We start from the raw sequence: 20,507 nt of genomic DNA, 5'->3' as shown, positions 1-20,507 counted from the left end.
GGTCCGCTGAATAACTAAAGGAACATTCATCCTTGTCCTCCTGGGGTGAGGATCTCCATTGTGGCACCTGTTTTCCTACTCAGATTCCGTGAGATCTTTGGGAAAGGCAGTAGAGGACCTTTCAGTGAGCCACCTGAGGACTGACCAAGATCATCCCATCCAACCTGGCCTTGGGCACTTCCAAGGGATGGGGCAGCCACAGCTTCTCTGGGCAAAACCTGTGCCAGGGCCTCATCCAATTTTCTCCCATTATCAGTGTGGAAAGCAGAAATTATTTACCCCTCATGAAGAGCATCAATACTTGAGCAAAAAAACCTGCTGTTTATAATCTTCATTCATGGAAAGACCAAGGGGTTTGTCACTGCCTGCCCCTGCAGGAGGAAATTTTCCTCGTGACAAATGGCTTTGGAAGCAGCTCCTTAAGGCAGAGACCTGCACTGATAAATAAACACAGTTAGTTAAATAAACTCACTGATTTTCAGGAAGCTAAATAGAAGCAGGAGGATTTATTTCCTACTTCTTTATTTTTATATATATATGTGTGTATGTATGTATGTATATACGTATATACATATATACACAAAAATTTTATGCAATTCTATATATACAAATTTCATAGGAAAAGAATTTAATATATTATTTTTTTACGTATAAAGAAAACAGATATATAATTTCTTAATATAAATAAGAATTTTTTCTAAAAATATATGTAATTATGTATGTGCACATTTGTCTCTTGGAATATATAATTGATCTCTTGGCATCACAGGGAATTAAAAAGAACTGATGTAAGAAACTGAGATTCAGGGACTGGGAGAGAGACCAGGATTTGGAGAAGCATTACAACTGCTAATCGGGATGAAAGAAAAACTCTTCGGGAATTCCCCCGCTGCAAATTATTTTTACATTTCTCTGGTGATAATTATCAAGTGAATTTAAGTCCTTCAGGCTCAAACTGACTCTTCAGTCTGTGCCTGGAGTTTGTCTGCTCTGAATAAGTCCCACATGTCTCAAGTGGCTGTGTCACCCTGCCAGCCTTTCACCACCACGCAGCAAGAGGAGAAATCCCTGCCATTTTTCGAAACAAAAACGCTTGAAATAAATCAGATGAGTCAAAGCCCCCAGACATACCATTTTCTCCATAAGGGGAACCTGTGGTGACTTATTTAAAGCCTACAAGGAGAGAGGATGAGTCCTGGGCTGAGATGACTCCGCTCCTGAAACCTGGAAGCAGGAATTATGAGTAAACTGCAGCTGGGATGGAAAATCAGCCTTGCCTGGATGGGGGGAGACAAGAAGGAGATGGGTTGGTGGGGGAGTTCTGGAGCCATCAAATGAACCAAAGTGCATCTGAATACAGCATATGGAATCCTGGAATGGTTTGGGTAGGAAGGGATCTTATGGATCATCCAGTTCCTGGACAGGCAGGGACACCTTCCCCTAGCCCAGGTTGCTCCAAGCCCTGTCCGGCCTGGCCTTGGGCACGTCCAGGGATGGGGCAGCCACAGCTTCTCTGGGCAACCTGTGCCAGGGCCAGAGAAGTTTGGGATGTCCCATCCCTGGAATAGATGACACTGTGTGTGTGGGAGGGGTATGTTCCTATGTGGAGGCAAAAAATTGCAATAACATCATGCCTTCATTTGCCACATTAATTAGTGCTGCATTGAACTGGCAACAGACCTGTTGAAAAGTGATTTCCAATCAGTTTGGATCAATTAAAACAAGACCAGCGTTCCTGATTGCAATTTCATCCATGTGCAGCTTCAAGGAAAAACCATCTCCTTCCAATCCAATTTATACTTGCATTGTGCAAGTATTTATACTTCCTTGTGCCTCCCGGGTGTGCTGATATCGGGAATATTCATCCAAAATTTGAGCTAGAACTTAAGACTCAGATGTACTGGAGTATGTGTTTTGCCTTCAGGAAGGACCTTAATAACTTGGAGGTATTTTCTTATATCCCATAAAAACCTTCATGAAGAGGCTCCTACTTCTGCAGGAACTTGGGAAGGATGACTTTCCCCATCCAGTGAAAAATTGTCTCAAAACCAATTAAAATTTCACCCTCTCTGGATAATGACAGCTCAAGCCAAGGTACTCACAGGTCCTTGAGCTGGAGTCCACAGGCTCCATCTTTTGGTCTTCCCACACCAGGAAGTTTTCCCTGTTCCACCCTCTAACGTGGCCGGAAGATTTAAGTTTTACACCATCCCCACGGGACCAATTACCAAAGGGTCTCTGAGGCACCTGAAAACAGAATGAGCCTTCCCCAAGGGCCCTGGGATCCATCCCGAGGTTTCTCTGGGACTTTAGGGAAGGGATCCCCACAGCACATCAGAACTGATACCTGCAGAGCCTGAGCAATGCTGCTTACGTGCACGTGATTGGGAGGAGTGCAAGACAAAATCAAGGATTTTTGCTGAAGACTTGAATTTGAAAGATTTTTTTTTTATTCTTCTCTAATTCTATATTATCATTTAATTATATAATTGTATTTTTGTATAATATATATTTTATTTATTACATGTGGGAGGGGAAAAAGACTAACTCTAAGTAATGGACATACTTAAGGAAATTATTGCTTCATCTTTGCAATTATCAATTTTCTTTTGTACTACACGTTCCCTAGAGCAGATCCTAGATCCTGGAATGGTTTGGGTTAGGAGGGAGCTTAAAGCTCATCTTGTTCCACACCCTTGCCACGGGCAAGGACACCTTCCACTAGCCCAGGTTGCTCCAAGCTCCATCCACATGTGGCCTTGAACACTTCCAGGGTACAACTTCACCTGCTGAAATTTTCTTCCTCTTTTCTTGCTCAGGGTTTAAAAAAAAAAGAAATAATTAAAAATTAATAGGTAAAATAAATAAAGATCCGACTCTGACCCAAAAATATGTTGAGAAATGTCTGGTTGACAAATGAGTGTTACTCCTTCCTCCCCTCTCACTTCCCTTTTCCCACTAGCTGTGCTGACTGGTTGCTGCTCCTTGCGAGACAACCTTTTGCTCGGGTCGATTCCCCTTCTCACCCTCCCAAAGCAGCTTTTACTTCCTCATTCCACCTGTGAGTCAGAAGTTCATCACAAAAAGTCATTTGACCGGCTGCCAGTGCTCTTCTCCGGCTGCCAGTGGGTGTCCTTGCACCCAGGATGCATTGATGGCTCATCTCCACCTTGGTGGCCTCCACAGCTGCTCTCCAGCCTGCCCTGGTGTCTGGGGCAAGGCTTTCTGGTTTCCACCTGCCCATTTTGGACCAAAAAAGCTCATTTTGAAAAGCCATGTTGCGTATTGTGCGCTTCAGCATGGGTTCAGGAGATCCACCTGTGGTCGTCTACGCTGACCAGAGAATCCTGGAACAGCTTGGGTTGGACGGGACCTTAAAGCTCATCCAGTTCCACCCAGGAAATCCAGGAGCTGCGGATGAAGAGCCCTGCCAGCTCCGCTCCTGCCTGGGGCTGAGCCCCCCCCATCTCCCTCCCCGCTGTCAGCTCTGCCTCTCGCACCTCCTCATCTTCCCGCTCGATACGGGCCCCGCGGCCACGGCCCGGCTGACAGCGGGAGATGGATGGGGCCGAGCCGGCTCCGTGGGGCGGGGGACACGTGTGCGGTTGTGACGGATGGAGGGGGGCCTGGGGAGACGATTCCTCCCTGGTTTTGCATCAGCCCTGCTTCCAAAATCCAGTGCTGCCCACGCCGCCCCCTTGACCCCACCCCACAGCATACGGGGGACACAGGATTCCCCCCGTGTTATGATGGGCACGGGAAGGATTTAAGTGCTGACCCCAAGGCAGAAGGGAAGACTGAGACCCAGCTTGGAGACATGCAAAGCAGGGAAGGATTTCAGTCCAGTGCCACCATCACTGGGGCACCAATGGGGAGAAAAAAACCACCAGCATCCCCATTGAGGACATCTCCTTCTCATCCAGATCCTTCCCCAGAGCTTCAGCATCCCTCATCCCACTGGAATACACTCTGTGGCGTGCAGTGAGACAGTTCGTAGGGGACTGGGGGGCTCTGGACTAGCCCCTTGCTTTCCCACCATAGCCCCCTGCCCTGGTGTCTGTCCCCTCCCTGCAAATATCCCTCAGCCCCACGGCGCCGGCTCGTCCCCATCCATCTCCCACTGTCAGGCCAGTGCTGAACACACTGATGGGGGGCACGGGGGTCCCAGGCACCAGGCCAGAGACAGGACCCACACTGGGATGGGTTTAGGGGAGGGGGCAGCCTGGTCCTCCCCCCCACCCCACAGGGGCTTTGCCAGAGCAGCCAATGCCTCAACACCTCACTGTGATTTTTAATATCAGGTGGTGACGGCAGCACACAGAGAGGGGCTTTGCCCGGAGGAGGGGGTCGGAGCAGCCCCCATCTCCCCTGCTCAGATCTGTGATAGAAAGGGGACATGGAGACCCCAAAACAGATGTCTCTCTGCAGCTCAGGGTGCCCCAAGCCCCGGCTGGGGACAAGTGGTGGTCCCAGTGGTGCCAGCGCTCACCTCCTATCCGTCATCATCGCGTCAAGGCAGGGCAGGGAAGGGGGCTGTGCTCCAGCCTCTGAGGACCACCTCGGCTCCAGCCCCCGCCTCTCCACCCCGGAGCTGGGGCATAAAACCCCTGGCAGGCTGTGGGGGACAGTCTAGAGCCAGCGCTGCACTGGGACGGGGCTTCAGAGGGGTCCCCACTGCCACCATGCCTGGAGACAGAGCCACGGACGCCTCCTACCCTCCTGCTGCACCCACGGCAGGTAAAACTCACCCGCGGTAACGCTCCCTGGTCCCACTGGCGGGGTCCTGTGGTGGGGTCCCACAGTGTTATAAGGTGTGGGGGGGTCACTCAGCCCCAAAAGAGTGGGACTGCAATAGGGAGGGGGATAAAACCCACCCCAACCCTCCCATCCCTCCACAGAGGGAGGGTGTGACGCAGTGTCCACACACCGGGTCTGCTTCCCCAGACCAACACCCCCTTCATCCCTCTGCAGCCTTCCTGGGGGCTGCAGGTGAGGGATCCCCGTGTGCCCCTGGTCTTGGGTGGGCTGGCGAGGGGCCAGGGGCCAGCGGCAAGAACCGGCGCGTGTGCCACGCCGCGGCACGGCTGGAGATGGGCAGCCTCTGGGAGGAGTTCAACCGCCTGGGCACCGAGATGATCGTCACCAAAGCAGGCAGGTTGGTACCTGAGAGGCACAGGGGGGCTGCCAGGGCGGGGACACAACCTTCCCACCCCCCCCTCTCTGCGCAGGAGGATGTTTCCCACCTTCCAGGTGAAGTTGTCGGGGTTGGATCCGTTGGCTGACTATGTCTTGCTCATGGATTTCATCCCGCTGGACGACAAGAGATACAGGTGGAGATGGGGTGATGGGGGCAGGGGGTTGGATCTGGGGGTGCTGAGCCCCACCCCGCCCTGCAGATACGCCTTCCACAGCTCCTCCTGGCTGGCGGCGGGCCGGGCCGAGCCAGCAGCTCCTGGACGTGTCCACTTCCACCCCGACTCCCCCGCCAAGGGCGCCCAGTGGATGCGGCAGATCGTCTCCTTCGACAAGCTCAAGCTGACCAACAACCTCCTGGATGACAACGGCCACGTGAGGACCCCACCGTGGGGCGGGCAATGGGGGGGACACAATGCACCCCTGCACAGGAGAGGGGTCCTGCCACCTTCCCCTTCCCCCCCCCCCAGATCATCCTCAACTCCATGCACCGCTACCAGCCCCGATTCCACGTCGTCCTCGTGGACCCGCGGCGCGACAGCGAGCGCTTCGCCCACCAGAACTTCAAGTCCTTCAGCTTCCCCGAGACCCAGTTCATGGCAGTGACGGCCTACCAGAACCACCGGGTGAGCATGGGGGGGGCAGGACACCGGGGTACCCTCCCAGGGACCCCCTGACCCCACTCCCCGCCGCAGATCACCCAGCTGAAGATTGCCAGCAACCCCTTCGCCAAGGGATTTCGGGATGGCGACCCTGAGCCATGGTAAGGGTCCACCCAATGCTCCCCCCACACCGCAGTGAGGGGGTCACACTGCCTCCCCTGACCCCCCATCTCTCTTGCAGGTGTGGGGTGCCAGCAGGGTCGCTGCTGGGGGCGACAACCCGCGCCCGGGCTGCCCCACTGCCCCCCCGCCCCGAGAAGCAGGAGAAAGGTAGGGGGGCTGTGGAGGGGGCTGACCCCCTGCTGCTGCCTCTCTCTCCCCCAGGGGCTCCCCGCAGCCATGGGGCGCTGGTTGCTGCCACCCAACAACCAGCAGCATCCCCCAATTTCCCCGAGCTCCCTGCACCTCCCTTCCAGCCTCTGACCTGCTCCCCCAGTGTCTACGTGGGGGCCAAACCCTGCACCCTGCCCTACCCCCTGCCCACCTTCCCCCCACTCAACACCTACGGCACCACCGCGGGCCCCACCTTTGGCTACGGGCAGCAGTGATGGGGGGCACCCCCAAATCCCCCCCCCGACCCCTTACCCAAGGGATGGCAACGCAGAGCAGGGGGGAAGCCATGGGGACAGCTTTATTCACTGCCAAGGAGGGGACAGGGGGATGCTGCAGCCAGACCCCACTGCCCCTCAGCTCTGGGGGTCCAGCAGGGGGGAGTTTGGGGTGCCGCAGATGTTCCGAGCCCCCGACATTCCCTCAGCACGGCTAGTCCCAGGTGTCTGGTGCAAAGGTGAAGGGGCACAGCTTGTACCCGGCACCCACATAGAACTTATTCTGGAACTCCACCCTGGCGAGGAGAGGTGGAGGGGTCAGGGGTGGTTGGTGGGGGTCCACCACCCTCCCACCCCCCCCAGACCCCACCAGCTTTGGGGGCTCACCAGTGCAGGCGCAGGGCGTGGAGGAAGGCAGAGAGCCCCTCCATCACCAGCAGGATGGCCACGGTCAGCACGGCGAAGGCGGCGAACACGGGCACCAGCACCACCCCGCCCACGTAGCTCAGCCCCACGAAGCCGTTCCGCATCACCATGGTCCACAGGACCTCTGAGAGCTCTGGGAATGGGCGGGACAGGGGCAGGCAGAGGGGGTGAGGGTCTGCCCAGCTCCAGTGGGGGACAGAGGGGGCCAAGGGCACTCACGGGCGTGCGCCAGGCTGAGCGCCCAGAGCCGCAGGTAGGACGCGGTGTTGGAGACACAGCCCAGGCAGTACTCGATGGTGTGGATCGCCTGATGCATGAAGATTTCGGAGAAGTCCAAGTGCTGCAGGGGGATGGAGGGGACACGGGACATGAGCAGGGGGCACAGACACCCCTACTCCCACTACCCACTACCTGAGCTTGTCTGGGTGCCCCTCACCTTGGCGTCAGGGCTGTGCCCCCCGCTCTCCACGTCCTCCTTGGTGGCGTTGACAGAGTTTCCGGCCTCCTGCCCATCCAACAGTGGCTCCTGCTCTCCTGTAGCCACCGGCTGCACCGGGACAGCACCGGCAGGCAGTGAGACGTGCCCCCCCTGCACCTCCCCGCTGAGCCCACCCACAGCCCCCCAGCCTTACCCTACTCGGGGCGCGCTGCCGGCACCACAGGTACAGCGGCGTCCCCAGGAGCAGGACGGGCACCGATGCCAGTGCCAGCACCACCAGCACCGTCTGCACTGGCACCTGTGGCACGGGGACATCGTTCTGGGGTCCCCTATGGGCTACCCGAGCTGAGAACAGCCCCACTCACGACACCAGGGCTCCCAGCTCTCCCACCCTGAGTAGGGGGTGGGTGGTCCCCATGGCGGTGGGGTGGTACCTGCCCCTGGTAGAGTGGGAGGTTCTCGACATTGGAGGTGAAGAGGAACATGTCGATGAAGTGGATGAGGATGCTGGGGGCCACCCGGGAGTCAGCAGCGCTGTACTTGAGCCACTTGTAGAAGATGAGGAAGACCAGGTAGCCAAAAAGAGCCAGGAGGAAAATCATCTCCGGGAGGAACTCCAGGACCAGCCGGTGCCGCTGCTTGAAGTGCCTGGTGGGGGAGGACATCAGACAAGCTCAGCCTGACCCTCCTTACCCTCCTGTGTCCTCGGCACCCACTAAGGTGTAGGAGTACAGGACCCAAGTCACCCACCCCATCCCACCCAGGTGAGTCCAATCCTGGTCCCCTTGGCATGACAAGAGCCAGTGGGAGCAGCCCGAGAACTCACAGGTGGTTGAAGACCCCCAACACGACGCCAAAGCCCATGTGCACGATGCCCAGCACCACTGACATCTTCATCTTGAAGGAGTTGAGGAAGTTGAGATGGTTGGTGGCCAAGCTCCAGATCTGTTGTGGACAAGGTGGGTGAGACTCTGCGCCACCTCAAAGAGGGTCCCACCTCACTGTCACCCCTATGGGACACTCACCGGGTCGATCCCAAATGGATACGGCCCTCGGAAGACACCGGTGACATTGGGGTCCAACGTGAGGGAGGGGTGGGTGGCGAGGTAGGCAGAGCTGGGGGCAGAGCAAGGGGTGTCAGCACTGTCAGGGACCCAGGGAGGCAGGCAGGGGGTGCAGGGGTGGGATCCCACCTCCAGGAGGAGTGGTTGGCCATGGTGGCCACGCTCCAGGCGGAGGGGAAGATGACGGTGGCTTTGCTGAAGCACTCGTTGTAGATGAAGCCGGTGTAGATGGAGAAGGCGCCCATGAGCAGAATGAGGTAACGCCCCTCGAAGAATGTCAGCCAGATCTGGTGGGGGCAAATATGGCTCCCATGTCCCTCACTACCTCCCCCACCCCATGCCCTCCCCCTCCCACACCACCACCCCTGACCCACCCTGTGTCACCAACCCTCTCCCACGCTTCCAACCCCAATCCCATGCCCCCAACCTTGCGTCACACCTTCAACCCCATCCCATGCTTCCAAGGCCATCCCACATCTCCAACCCCATTCCACGTCCCCCAGCTCGTCCCTTATTTCCAACCCCATCCCACCCCTCTGTCCTGCCCCCACCTCGTTGGTGCCCTGCCGCAGGCGGGGGCTGTCCTCGTACAGCACCATCCAGAGGGCGAAGAGGAACATGAGCAGCCCGTGCCCCACGTCCCCAAACATGATGGCAAAGATGAAGGGGAAGGTGATGATGGCGTAGGGCGCTGTGGGACACAGGGACTGCATCATGTGGGGTGCCTTCCCCAGCCCTGGGTCACGGTGGGGGTCCGGGGGGGCCTTACCAGGGTTCACCTCCTGGTAACTGGCCACCCCGTAGGCGTCCACGATGCTCTGGAAGCCGGCGGTGAACTTGTTGGTGCGGATGAGGGTGGGGGGGCTCTCCGAGGTGGGGACGCGCTGCACGAAGCACTCCACACTGGAGCCACTCTGGTACTGCGGGGACGGCACCCGGAGCCTGATCCTGGCACCCCCTTGCATGGCACCACCCCACGGCAGCCCCCTGCCCAGCACCCGGAGCCTGATCCTGGCACCCCCCTTCCTGGCATATGCCCCACGATGGTGAGGGGACATAAGGACACCGAGTGACCTCTGGCACGAGGACCTGAGGACACTGAGCAACCCCTGGCACAAGGACACAAGGACACCAACCAACTGCTGGCATGAGGATGTGGAGGCACCAAGAAACCCAGGCACAAGAACAAGGGAACATCGAGTAACTTCTGGTATGAGGGCATAAGGGCACCGAGCAACCCTTGGCATGAGGATGCGGGAACAACGAGCAGCTGTTGGCATGAAGACAAGGGGACACCAAGCAGCTCTGGCATGAGGACACTCAGCATGTCCAGGATGGGGATGTGGGGACACCGAGCTGCTCACCGATCCCTGGCGCAGGGCGTCCTGCACTTGGGTAAGGTCCTGCACGGGGCACCAGACCTCGGCAATGAGGCACTTCTCGGTGACATCGAAGCTGCACTGGTTGAGGATGAGGTAGATGGCCTTCATCTTCTGCACCTGCACGCGCCAGGCGGGCAGCGCCAGCGCCACCTTGTCCAGAACCTGTGCCAGGTACTGCTCCGTCTCCTCCAGCACCTGTGGGCACCTGGGTCAGGGATGCGGGTCCTGGCGCAGGTCCCGAGTCCCCTCATGGCACCCAGCTCACCACGCTGAGATCCTGGATCTGGCTGTGCAGCCCGGTGATGGTGTCCTCCCGGCTGGCCTCGCTCTCCGGGTATGGATACACCTGGCAGTGAAAGCTGGGACAGATGGACACCGCCATGTCGGGGTGTGCCAGGGATTCCCAGCCCAGCCCTGTGGGGGTATCCAGGGTGGGTGTTACTAAATAAACCTCCGTGTGGACAGACACGGCCCCTCACCAGTCCGAGATCTTGCGGATCTTCTGCCCGATCTGCTCGCCCCAGTAGGAGATGAGGAAGATGACCCAGGTGACGCTCTCGCCCTGGGAACAGCACAGCCCGTGTCACCCTGGTGTCCCAGCCCCCCAACCCTACCAGCCCCCCCCTCCCGGTGCCCCCTCACCGTGGCCGGGTCCTCCATGGGCTCGGGCATCTCCACGAAGGAGGCCACCAGGTACCCGCGGCAGGCACGCCACAGCAGCCGCTCGAAGGCGGTCACTCGCCAGGGGTGGATGACACCAGCCACGAAGCTGCAGAGACACGGCAGGGGTGTCGGGACGGGCAAGCTGCCCCCCAGCCATGCCACTGTCCCACAGGCCATCTCCAACCCTTATCCCACAGCTTCCCAGTTGCCCCGTAGCCACATCGCTGCCTCGCAGCCCCTCTCCACCCCCCACCCCTGCCCCAGCAGATCTCACTTGATCTTGCGCTCGAGGTGCTGGTGCAGGGAGGGGTCGAGGATGGGCTCTCGGTCCGAGAGCGCCCGTGGCCGTGGCGGAGAGCCCAGGGGGGCCTGCGGCGATGTGGAGCAGAGGGATGAGTCTGGGGGACGGGGGGGAAGCTGAGGCCCCAAGCAGCCCCCCGCGGCCGGCGGGGCCCCCCCGACCCACCGGCAGGCTGGTGAAGCGCTGTCCCTCCCGCAGCACATGCAGGTACTGCCGCAGGTCCCGCAGGCGCCCGCGCAGGGACGAGCGATTCCGGGTGACCTCCCGCAGCTCCTGCGCCAGCTGCTCCGACTGCTCCTGCACCCGCAGCGCTTCCCGCGCCAGCGGCGCCCGCGGGCTCTCGGGGCACGGCCCCAGCACCCGCCCCGCGCCCCGCAGCTCCTGCTGCAGGAAGGCTGGGGAAGGGAGGGGGAGAACACGGTCAAAGTGGAGGGCTTAAGGGGGGGGATACCCCTAAGAAGCCCCCCCAGTCAGCCCCGCGCCCCCCGCGGCACTCACTGAAGGTTTTCTCCATGTCCTCACAGCGCCGCACCTCGCCCACGAAGCGCCGCTGGAAGGGGCTCACTTTGGGGTTCAGCTGTGGGAAGGGGGACAATCAGGGCACGGCCCCACGGGATGGGGAGTCCAGCATCCCGGGGTGACAGGCAGCACAGGCACCTCAAAACACCATCCCAAATTCCCGGCACCTCAACCCAGCCTGACCAACTTCCCTGCTCCCAGAGCACCCCAAACCAACCCTCCTGCACCCATAAGTATCCCAAATCACCCGTCCCAAACAGCCGGCACCCTAACCCACCCAGACCAATTCCGTCCCCAGAGCACCCCAAAACACCTATCCCAAACCCAGATCCACCCAGACCCACACCCCAGGACACTCCAAAAGACCCCACACACGCCCCCCCAACCCCTACTTACATCCCTGAACTCCAGCAGCCCGCGCTCCCCCAGCTCGCTGATGCAGCTGTAGGCAGAGGCGGACTGGAGGAAGAGCTGGGCCAGGCAAACCTCCTCGCTGCGGAACAGGGACCCCATGGCCTCCCCAGACCCCCAGAGACCCCCAATCCGGCTCGGGGTGCGGAGGCGTCAGGGCACCCGCCTGGGGATGGGATGGAACAGTACAACAGGGAACGGGATGGGATGGGAATGGGGGACTGAGAGACGGGGGGGGTGAGGGTTGGAAAGGAGAACACCAAGGCGGGGGGGGTCACCCCAGGCGTCACCCCGGGGGTCCCGGAGGCGGCGGCGGCGGCACCGCGGTGTCGCTTTGCTGTGGCCGTGGGAAACCGACCCGCTCCGGTCACACGCGGCTCTTCCCAGCACCGGGCTGGCAAAATACTTTCCAGACCTCCTATTTCCCCACAGTCCCCGCCCCGCTCAGCTGCCTCTGAGTCAGGGCCAGCGAACCCCCCGCCCCGGGACCGCCCCGGTCCCGCTCCGGGCCCACCCGCCCCTGCTGCCCACCCTGCGGCGGAGCGGGGCGGGGATCCGCACTTCCTCTTCCCCAGGAAGAGCCCGGCCCCGGGGAGGGACCGACGGGCCCGGCCCCGCCGCCCCACAGGAACCCCCGTCTCGGGACATCCCGCATCCTACACCGCGGTGGGAAGGGGCCCCTCGGAGACAGGACCCCCCTTGCGACATCCCCCGAGGAGGATGGCAATGGGAAACTGCCCCCCGCCCCCCGGAGCCGGGAAACCCCCCACCAGTACCACCAGGACACTCCGGCAGTGCCACCAGGACTCCATACCAGGATCACCAGGCACCCCACATTGGTATCACTGGAATCTCCATACCAATACCATCAGGATTCCCCAGGTGGGATCACTGAGACCCCCAGGACTCCCACACCAGCACCACCAGGACCCCCACACTGGTATCACTGGGACCTCCATACCAAAACCACCAGGACCACTCCTGTCAGGGAGGTTGGACCCCCACACTGGTACCACTGGGATCCCCGTGCTGGGATCACACTGAGACCCCCATGATGGGATCACTGGGACCCTCCTGCCAGGATGACCAGGACCCCCACACCAGTACCTCCAGGATCCCCCTGCTGGGACCACCTAGACTCTCACACTAGCACCACTAGGACCCCCACAACAGTACCACCAGGCCCCCCATACCTGACTGCCCCTGGAAGCTGGAAATGCGTCTCCCAGCTCTCCCCTAATTCCCTTCCAACGCTGTTGCTCCATCCCTGCCCACCCCTGATCCCATCCCACACCTTTCTGTGCAACCCACTCCCCCACCCCAAGGTTGGTGTCACCCCCAGGACCCTCATCCTCCTCCTCAAAACACAACCACACACCCAGGGATCCCCCTGGGGCTCATGGGGTCAAACCCCAGCACTGGAAAGGAAAAGACACGGAGCTGCGGGTCGGGAAGGGGCCGGTGCCCCCGGTGGTGGGTGAACCCCCAGACCCTTTATTTGGTGGTGGGTGGGTGCTGGGGGGGCCGTCACCGGTACAGGTAATCGGCCTGGATGTTGGCAGCGATCTCGGCCTCCCACTTGTCACCGTTGTTGAGCAGCTTCTCCTTGTTGTAGAGCAGCTCCTCGTGTGTCTCCGTCGAAAACTCGAAGTTGGGACCCTGCCAGGGTGGGAGGAGGAGGGTCGGTCACCCTTGGGGTCAGCACAGTGGGGAAGAGGGGGTCCGTAGCACCCCCAAAGCCCCGCTCACCTCCACGATGGCATCCACGGGACAGGCCTCCTGGCAGAACCCACAGTAGATGCACTTGGTCATGTCGATGTCGTAGCGGGTGGTGCGGCGGCTGCCATCGGCGCGGGGCTCGGCCTCGATGGTGATGGCCTGGCGCGGGGACAGCGTCAGCCCCGGAGCCCCTGGGCGGCGGGAGCAGGGGGAGGAAGGCTCACCTGTGCCGGGCACACGGCCTCGCAGAGCTTGCAGGCAATGCAGCGCTCCTCCCCGGACGGGTAGCGGCGCAGCGCGTGCTCCCCGCGGAACCGCGGGCTCAGCGGGCCCTTCTCGAACGGGTAGTTGATGGTGGCCGGCTCCCGGAACAGGTAGCTCATGGTCATGGCCAGGCCTGCCAGGGACAGAGCAGGGTTATGGAGGGGGGATGGCACCCCGCAGACGGGCAGGGCGAGCGGGCCTCACCTCGGATGAGCTCGGTCCAGAGCAGGGTCTGCGCGGCGCGGTCGGTGATGGAGCGCATGTCCATGGCGGGCTCCTGGACGTTGACGTACTCTGCGGGAAAAGGGAGCTGTGTCTGCCCCGCACACCCCCGGGGCAGGAGCTGTGCCCACCGCAGGGAGGGGACGCAGAGGGGACACAGAGGCGGCATGGCCCTACTCACTGTAGCAGTCCCTGGGGGTGCTGGTGCTGAGCAGGCGCAGCGGGACCGGGGGACCTGGGGGAGGGATGGGGGGTTAGGAGGGGTCGAGATGGGGCTTAGGGGGGCTCGGGGGTGCCTGGTGTGGCCTTACCTGCACGGGAAGCCCGGTACAGCAGTCGCAGCGCCGCCATGGCCGGTCCTGGGGTGCAGAGGGAACCTCAGGGGCTGCAAACAAGGGAAGGCCCCCAACTTCCCACGGAGGGGCCTGGGCCCCTGACCCCCACCTGTCCACCCAAAGAGGCCCAGACATCAGGCACCTCTCCTCCCGCGAGGGACCCCGGTGTCCCAACACCCCCCCCGGGGCCCCCAAGTGTCCCCCCAAGGGACCCGGCCATGCTGCCCCCGCCCCAGTCCCCCCTGGGGTGTCCCATTCCTCCTCCAAGGGACCCAAGTGTGCTCCCCAAATGACTCAGGGGTCCTGTCCCCTCGACAAAGGATCCAGGCGTCCCCCCAAGGGACTCAGGTAGCCCCCCCTACCCCCATGCCCCAAAAGCCCAGCCCCAAGCCCCCTCCCCACTCTCCAGCAGCCACTGACCCTCGCCGGCGGGACCAACCGCTCCTGTCACCCCCCAAATCGCCGCTCACCCTCTGCGCGTGTCCTCGGGGGCGCGGTACGGGCCGCCCCCTCTGCCCTAAGCGGGACTCCCCAGCCCGGCACAGCCCTCGGGCCCCTCCGGGCCCCCCCGTTGTCCCCTCACCTGCCCCAAGGACCCTCCGGCGCCCTGACCCCTGGTCGCCCCCGCAGGCACTGCGCATGCGCGCTCGGCGGCGCCGGGTGGGCGGGGCGCGCGGCGATGGATCTGCTTCCCATTGGTCGGAGCCCCGCTGGCGGGAGGGGGAGGGCGGCCGAGCGTCACTCATTGGATGGAGCTGTGCCCGCGCGCGCGGCGATTGGCTGGAACGGAGGAGGGGCGTGCCCGAGCGGCCGGCGGAAGCGGAAGCGCGTGTTGATGGCAGTGGAGACGCGCGTGGTTACGGCGGCGGCGCGGAGCTTCCCGGGCCCCGGCACTTCCCGGGCTTCTGGCACTTCCCGGCTTTCAGGGCCTCCCGGCCAGTTCTTACAGCAGCACGGGCCGCGGGTGTCGGAAGGTCTTGAACTTGGAGCGGCCTAGCCCGCTTTGACCCACTGCAGAGCCCGGCACCGGGCACAGCCCCGAGGGAGCTCAAGGCGGGGACCAGCGCTCCAAGGACATGGAGAGCGGGGCAGGGGATCAGCCCAGGGGGCCTTCAGCGTTGGCCCGGGCCATGACCCCCGGCACAGCCGCGGGAGCGGGACGCCGGTACTGGGCATCGTCCCCCTTTCCTTGTGTTTCCCTATTAAACTGTCTTTATCTCGACACCCTTCTCGGATTCTCTCCCCCCGTCCTACCCAGGAGGATTCCTCTGGGATTCAGCCACGGCACTCCACAGCCCGGCAGGGGTGGGAATCCCTTTTCCGAGCACAACCAGCCCCCCAAACTAGAGGATCATGGTGCTGGGATCATGGAGCAGGAGAAACCAGGGTCATGGATCAAGGGAAACTGGGATCGTGGTAAAGACTGGGATCATCCCAGCATAAGGATTTGGGATGAGAGCATTGCTGTGGACCTCCTCAGAGCAGAGTCCTCAGTGTGGGGGACACAGGGGTGACCCCTGTGCTATGGTGGGGCCAGCGGTGATGGAGCTCCAGAGAGCCAGAAAAGGGGATGTGGGACTGGGATGGAGGGAGATGTGGGGGACAGGGGACTTCTGAGGTGAGCGGGGTGCAGGGAGATGGAAGGGAAGCACACAGGATGTGAGGAAACACCTTTCATTGCACCTGGACACCACGGCCAGGGTTGGGGGGGATCCTTGGAACGGGACACAGGGACCCTCAGAGCAGGGTACAGTCATCCTTACGCGTCACCTTGGAAGTGGCCTGGACAATCCCAAATTTCTTCTGGCTATAGGGGGGGTAGCGTGGGGCATTGAGAGGCTCCCGGCCCATCCCACGCTTCAGGCAGCCACGGCAGTGGGAGAAGGTGTCGAAGGTGAACTTCCCGTGGTACATTCCCAGGCCGCTGTTCCCTGGAATACACAGCACAGGACCCTGGGGGGTGGCTGGATCTGGCCATCGTTTGGGTCACAAAGAACCCCACAGTTAAGCTCCCAGCTCCATAAAAATGGCACCCCATCTTCATCCAGCTGCTTTCCAAGCCGTGGATGAACTTCCCAGGCATGTGACCAAAATCGGACCATCAAGGTAACCCAGTGCACGCCCAAATGGATGTCTGGAGTGGGAAGATCAGGCTGGGAGGTGGAAAGATTCCCAAAAACCCTCTCATCAGTGGATTTCACCCTTTCAGGTAACACATTTAGCAACTGGAAGGGCATCACTGATGAGTTGGTGGCAGCAGCAAGATGCTCTCACCACATGAGCTTCCCTACCACAGGAATACCCTCCAAAACACATCCCATCCATGCTGGATCTAGCCCTGGATCCAGCCCATGCTGCAAAGACTCTGGGAGTGGAGAGGGACAATGGTCAAGGTGGCTTTGGCAAGGTGGGACCCATCCCCAAGGAACAATGTCGAGAGGTGGAAGGTGACCAGCCAGGAACAAGCACAGGGAAGGCAGGCAGGTTGCCAAAAAATAAGAAAATCCCCCTGTGTGTTGATAAGGGATATGATAAAATTTCATGGGTCATCCTGAGCTGGGATTGGAAGGGACCTTAAAGATTGTCCAGTTCCAACCCCTCTGCCATGGGCAGGGACACCTTCCACTAGAATGTGTTGCTCCAAGCCCCAATTCCCAATGTTTTAAACAAGACATTTCCATGGACACAGGGAACAGAGAGGTTGGGATAGGAAATACAGAGAGAAGGAACCTCAGGGTGCTCCACGTGTGTCCAATAAAGCCAAAGAGCCCAAGGTGAAGCAAATGGCTCCAGGAGGAGAATTTCCCTATGGACCACTGAGCCCTCTGGAGCAGAGAGTTCCCCTTGAGACCCTTCCTGACCATGGGTGAGATCACACCTGGCTCCTGTTGGCCAGGACTGGGGGCTCTGGACATACCAATCCCTCCGAAGGGCAGCGAGGTCAGTGTCACGTGCATCAGGGTGTCATTGCCACAGAAGCCGCCGCTGCTCGTCCGCTCCAGGACCTGGTTCACCACCTGGGAGGGAGCAGAGAAGGTGGGAAGTGGGTCTCCAACCTCACTCTCGCACCTCCAGCTGCAATCCCCCTAACCAGGGCTGTGTGCTCTAAGGAAAATATCTGGAGCTCAGACATGGCTGGACACGCCTGCCAAGGAGCACAGGGCGGGTGCAGTCCTGGTGTCACTCTACCTTGTCACTGGAGGAGAAGGCGTAGATGGCCAAGGGCCGCTCACGGCTGTTGATGAAGTCAATGGCTTCATCCATGTTGGCCACAACAACGATGGGCAGGATGGGCCCGAAGATCTCCTCCTGCATGACAGGGTCCGAGGGCTGCACATCCACCAGGATCGTGGGAGCTGCGGAGAAGAAACCCGATGGCACCAGCCGGGCACAGAGGTTGGGGATGACACCTTGGACCTCCTGCCAAGATCCATCTCCTCTATGAAAGGACACCCCGCCAAGCACCCAAATCCTGTGGAAACCTTCTCCACATGCCATATCTGCTCCACGCATGGACGAAGACGTGCGTGAGGCCCAAGCCCTCACCGATGTAGCGCTCGGCCTCGTCCGTCTGTCCCCCGATGGCCACACGCCCGCTGCACAGCAGCTTCCGCACCCGCTGGAACTGCTTGTCCCCCACAATGCGCCCAAAATCCGGGGATTCCTGGGGGTTGGGGCCGTAAAACTCCGTGATTGCCTCGCGCAGGGCAGGGAGCAGCTTCCCTTGCATCTCCAGGCTGCAGAGCAGGTAGTCAGGCGCGATGCAGGTCTGCCCCGCGTTGAAGAAGCGGCCCCAGACCACACGCCGAGCCATGTTGGGTATGTCGCAGGTGTCGGACACGTAGCAGGGGTTCTTGCCCCCCAGCTCCAGCGTCACCGGCGTCAGGTGCTTGGCAGCGGCCGTCATCACGATCCGCCCCACCGGGGGGCTGCCTGTGGGCACGGAAAACGGGGGGGATGGGGACAAACCCACCAGCCATCGCACACCTCTGCCATGTGGCACCCTGGGGCCAGAGCACACACACTGAGTCCCACCAGACCTCAGACACACACCCCAGATCCTCCAACACATCCTGGCACCACAACCCCAAGCCAATCCCTGCCTTTTAGCAGGTGTGTCCGGAGGGAATCCCTCTTCCCCCTCACACCAAAGCCAGGCAGGGCTCTGCTCTGTCCCATGGGATTACCTGTGTAGAAGATGTAATCGAACTTGTTCTCCAGCAGCCTTGTGGTCTCCTGCACACCCCCAGTCACCACAGCAAAGCAGTCCTGCAGGAGAACAGAACAGGTCCCCTCCTGTCACCATCTGTCCCCACCAACAGCGTGCTGGGACACTCACTGGGCATGGTGGAAGGAGGCTGGGCAGCTCATGCTACGAGGGATAGTGTACGGGTGGGCACAGGGCACAGCTCTGAGTGTGCAGGGGTAGGAACACCCCAGCCACAAGACAGGGATGGAGAGAGTATCTCACCTTGTCCAGGTAGCAGGGCAGCGCTTCTGCCACGAGTCTCTCGGTATTCTTGGATATTTCTGAGGGTTTGATGATGACACAGTTCCCTGGGGGAGATCGAGAGGACGCTGGAGCAGTGACATGGTAACAGACAGCCCTTCTGGGGACGAGGTGCCTTTGCCAGTGCTTGGGACCACCCCGATCCTCTGGGCCAGGGGACTGTAAGGTGGGGCTCACCAGCAGCGATGGCCCCGATGAGGGGCCCCAGGATGAGGTAGATGGGGTAGTTCCAGGGCGCTATGATGAGCACCACCCCATACGGCTCCTTGCGGATGAAGGCCGAATCCAACCGGGTCGCCTGCAGGACACCCAACAGGTCCCATCCTGCACCACCATCCCACCCGGCTCTGCCTCCCGTCCTCTCCCTCTGCTTCCCTCTCACCAGAGGCCTGTCCACGTGCTTGTCCTTCATCCAGTGGGACAGGTTGTTCAGGGTCTCGTGGAGCTCATTCTTGCACAGGAGTGTCTCGGATAATTCAACTTCAAAGGGCGGCTGGGGACACCGAGGACCTGACATGTCACCTCAGCATGTCCCGCAGCACAGGGCAGCTCATATCCTCACACTCCACATTGTTTCCCCCAGGATCTGGGGTCTGAAGCCCTGGAGCCTCCATATCCCATGGTGAATGGGGGGCACCCCCCCCCCAAGGATGCTGAGCACCCCCCTGTGTCTGTGGCATGAGGTTTTTAAGCACTGACTGCTTAAAAAAAAAAACAGAAAAACTGACGCAGGTCCCATTGATCCAAACAGCAGAAAGGATGGGGAGGGAAGTTGTCCAAAGGTTGGAGAGCAGCAGACAATGAGCCCTGTGTGGTGGTGGAGGCTCCAGCTGCAGAGCCACAGAGTGCAGCCACAGAGTTCAGGCTCGGAATGCGGCAGCCTGGGCAAGCCCTCAGGGAGAGAAGGGAGTGACAATTCAGTGGGAAGCTCGGGCAGGGAGCAGGGATGAAACTGCCCGGGAAAGAGGGAAACAGAGGCTGGTAGGTGCGGGAATGGCTATCGATGCCGGGAGGCTTCTCACAGCCCCCTCTGCCCACGTCAGGGCAGGGACAAGCTCTGCAGGGGGGCTGGGACATGCTTCACCTCACTCTCCCAATTCCAGAGGCTGCGAGCCGGGGTCGGAGTCCATTTGGGGGTGGAGCACTCAGAGGGAGGAGGACACAGCGCCCTCAGCCGGGGTGGGGGAGCCCTGCGGCTCCTCCAGCCAGCAGGTCCCCCCGGTTCCCGGCCCCTCTCACCTTGCCCATGTCCGCAGCGGTGGCCTCCAGGACCGCCTGCTTCTTCTCATCTAGGAAGCGTCCCAAGGCTTCCAGCTGGGCCACGCGGTATTCCATGGGCCGTGTCTTCCTGGAGAGCCAGGATGCCCGCAGGTGGCTCACCAGCCCTGCGTAGGGGTTCCCGCTGTGGGGACAGGGGTGTCAGGGGGACCCCCAGCCCCATCCCAGCTGCTCCAAGTTCCGCATCACCCTATCCTGTTATCCAACTGCTGCTCTAGGGAGAGGACAGAGCACCAGGACCCCTCCTGCCGCCCCTCTATCCCACCACACTCTTACCTCATGGCATCACCATCCACACTCCCCATCCCACCATCACCCTCAGGGGCTCTCCCAGCCCCGCTCCCAGCAGGCTGCAGGAAGACACTGTCGGTCTCCATGGTCCCACAGGAGCAACACAAGGGTGGTTGCGCCGGGGCTGCCAACTGCAGCTTCCTCCTTCCCTGGAGGTGTCCAGAGAAGGGCGGTTGCCAGCTTCCTGCCCTGCCCCTTGGCTGACTGCATATCACTGCTGGCTCCATTCCAGCCAAATCCAGCCCAGGGCATCTCCCAGCACCCCCCAAACCGGAGGAGA

General features: G+C 60.7%; 4 protein-coding genes across 6 annotated transcripts; 1 reads left to right on the top strand and 3 right to left on the bottom strand.

Moving 5' to 3' along the window:
* The first annotated feature begins 4,682 nt into the window (after positions 1 to 4,682).
* Positions 4,683 to 6,403, top strand: TBX10 (T-box transcription factor 10). The gene is made up of 8 exons (XM_027742084.2): positions 4,683 to 4,737; positions 4,972 to 5,155; positions 5,229 to 5,330; positions 5,397 to 5,568; positions 5,664 to 5,819; positions 5,889 to 5,956; positions 6,037 to 6,125; positions 6,180 to 6,403. The coding sequence occupies exons 1-8, from the start codon at positions 4,683 to 4,685 to the stop codon at positions 6,401 to 6,403; spliced, it is 1,050 nt and encodes a 349-aa protein (XP_027597885.1).
* Positions 6,404 to 6,461: 58 nt separating this feature from the next.
* TCIRG1 (T cell immune regulator 1, ATPase H+ transporting V0 subunit a3) lies at positions 6,462 to 12,951 on the bottom strand. The gene is made up of 19 exons (XM_027742110.2): positions 11,594 to 12,951; positions 11,177 to 11,255; positions 10,844 to 11,073; positions 10,652 to 10,746; positions 10,357 to 10,483; positions 10,194 to 10,276; positions 9,980 to 10,073; positions 9,697 to 9,909; positions 9,102 to 9,252; positions 8,884 to 9,023; positions 8,462 to 8,619; positions 8,294 to 8,384; positions 8,095 to 8,213; positions 7,703 to 7,916; positions 7,462 to 7,566; positions 7,266 to 7,376; positions 7,049 to 7,169; positions 6,791 to 6,962; positions 6,462 to 6,699 (listed from the first exon to the last, which is right to left on the bottom strand). Exons 1-19 carry the CDS (start codon positions 11,708 to 11,710, stop codon positions 6,618 to 6,620), a joined length of 2,502 nt encoding a protein of 833 aa, XP_027597911.1. The 5' UTR covers positions 11,711 to 12,951; the 3' UTR covers positions 6,462 to 6,617.
* A 98-nt stretch (positions 12,952 to 13,049) lies between these two features.
* On the bottom strand, positions 13,050 to 14,804 carry NDUFS8 (NADH:ubiquinone oxidoreductase core subunit S8). Of its 3 annotated transcripts, none has more exons than XM_039390902.1 (7): positions 14,732 to 14,804; positions 14,125 to 14,257; positions 13,995 to 14,048; positions 13,796 to 13,885; positions 13,552 to 13,724; positions 13,358 to 13,486; positions 13,050 to 13,267 (listed from the first exon to the last, which is right to left on the bottom strand). In XM_039390902.1, the coding sequence occupies exons 1-7, from the start codon at positions 14,787 to 14,789 to the stop codon at positions 13,191 to 13,193; spliced, it is 714 nt and encodes a 237-aa protein (XP_039246836.1). In that variant the 5' UTR covers positions 14,790 to 14,804; the 3' UTR covers positions 13,050 to 13,190. The 3 variants fall into 3 exon arrangements, with proteins under 3 accessions (XP_039246836.1, XP_027597910.1, XP_039246837.1); XM_027742109.2 differs by having other exon boundaries at positions 13,056 to 13,267; positions 14,125 to 14,172; XM_039390903.1 differs by lacking the exon at positions 14,732 to 14,804 and adding an exon at positions 14,619 to 14,657 and having other exon boundaries at positions 13,056 to 13,267; positions 14,125 to 14,172.
* Positions 14,805 to 15,815: 1,011 nt separating this feature from the next.
* Positions 15,816 to 20,313, bottom strand: LOC113998979 (aldehyde dehydrogenase family 3 member B1-like). The gene is made up of 10 exons (XM_027742095.2): positions 20,213 to 20,313; positions 19,898 to 20,060; positions 19,041 to 19,151; positions 18,836 to 18,956; positions 18,620 to 18,705; positions 18,336 to 18,417; positions 17,695 to 18,081; positions 17,338 to 17,504; positions 17,066 to 17,165; positions 15,816 to 16,079 (listed from the first exon to the last, which is right to left on the bottom strand). Exons 1-10 carry the CDS (start codon positions 20,311 to 20,313, stop codon positions 15,886 to 15,888), a joined length of 1,512 nt encoding a protein of 503 aa, XP_027597896.1. The 3' UTR covers positions 15,816 to 15,885.
* Positions 20,314 to 20,507: the final 194 nt, after the last annotated feature.

Source organism: Pipra filicauda, unplaced genomic scaffold, assembly GCF_003945595.2.
Source record: "Pipra filicauda isolate LSUMZ 115617 unplaced genomic scaffold, ASM394559v2 scaffold880_size60653_pilon, whole genome shotgun sequence".
Taxonomy (NCBI): Eukaryota; Metazoa; Chordata; class Aves; order Passeriformes; family Pipridae; genus Pipra; species Pipra filicauda.
Note: the sequence above shows the minus strand (reverse complement) of the source record. Positions and strands in the feature narration are given on the sequence as shown.

Excerpts from the sequence above, each read along its gene's own strand:
- LOC113998979 (XM_027742095.2), bottom strand. The coding sequence starts at position 20,313 with ATGGAGACCGACAGTGTCTTCCTGCAGCCTGCTGGGAGCGGGGCTGGG. Across the intron at positions 18,706-18,835 it reads CATCGGGGCCATCGCTGCTG|GGAACTGTGTCATCATCAAA; the intron begins GTGAGCCCCACC and ends GATCTCCCCCAG. Across the intron at positions 18,418-18,619 it reads TGCCCTGCTACCTGGACAAG|GACTGCTTTGCTGTGGTGAC; the intron begins GTGAGATACTCT and ends GTTCTCCTGCAG.
- NDUFS8 (XM_039390902.1), bottom strand. The coding sequence starts at position 14,789 with ATGCGCAGTGCCTGCGGGGGCGACCAGGGGTCAGGGCGCCGGAGGGTC. Across the intron at positions 13,725-13,795 it reads CTGGACCGAGCTCATCCGAG|GCCTGGCCATGACCATGAGC; the intron begins GTGAGGCCCGCT and ends TGTCCCTGGCAG. Across the intron at positions 13,487-13,551 it reads AGGCCGTGTGCCCGGCACAG|GCCATCACCATCGAGGCCGA; the intron begins GTGAGCCTTCCT and ends TCCCCGCGCCAG.
- TCIRG1 (XM_027742110.2), bottom strand. The coding sequence starts at position 11,710 with ATGGGGTCCCTGTTCCGCAGCGAGGAGGTTTGCCTGGCCCAGCTCTTC. Across the intron at positions 11,256-11,593 it reads GGCTGCTGGAGTTCAGGGAT|CTGAACCCCAAAGTGAGCCC; the intron begins GTAAGTAGGGGT and ends CCCTTCCCACAG. Across the intron at positions 7,377-7,461 it reads GGCAGCGCGCCCCGAGTAGG|CCGGTGGCTACAGGAGAGCA; the intron begins GTAAGGCTGGGG and ends GTCCCGGTGCAG.
- TBX10 (XM_027742084.2), top strand. The coding sequence starts at position 4,683 with ATGCCTGGAGACAGAGCCACGGACGCCTCCTACCCTCCTGCTGCACCC. Across the intron at positions 5,156-5,228 it reads ATCGTCACCAAAGCAGGCAG|GAGGATGTTTCCCACCTTCC; the intron begins GTTGGTACCTGA and ends CTCTCTGCGCAG. Across the intron at positions 5,331-5,396 it reads CTGGACGACAAGAGATACAG|ATACGCCTTCCACAGCTCCT; the intron begins GTGGAGATGGGG and ends CCCGCCCTGCAG.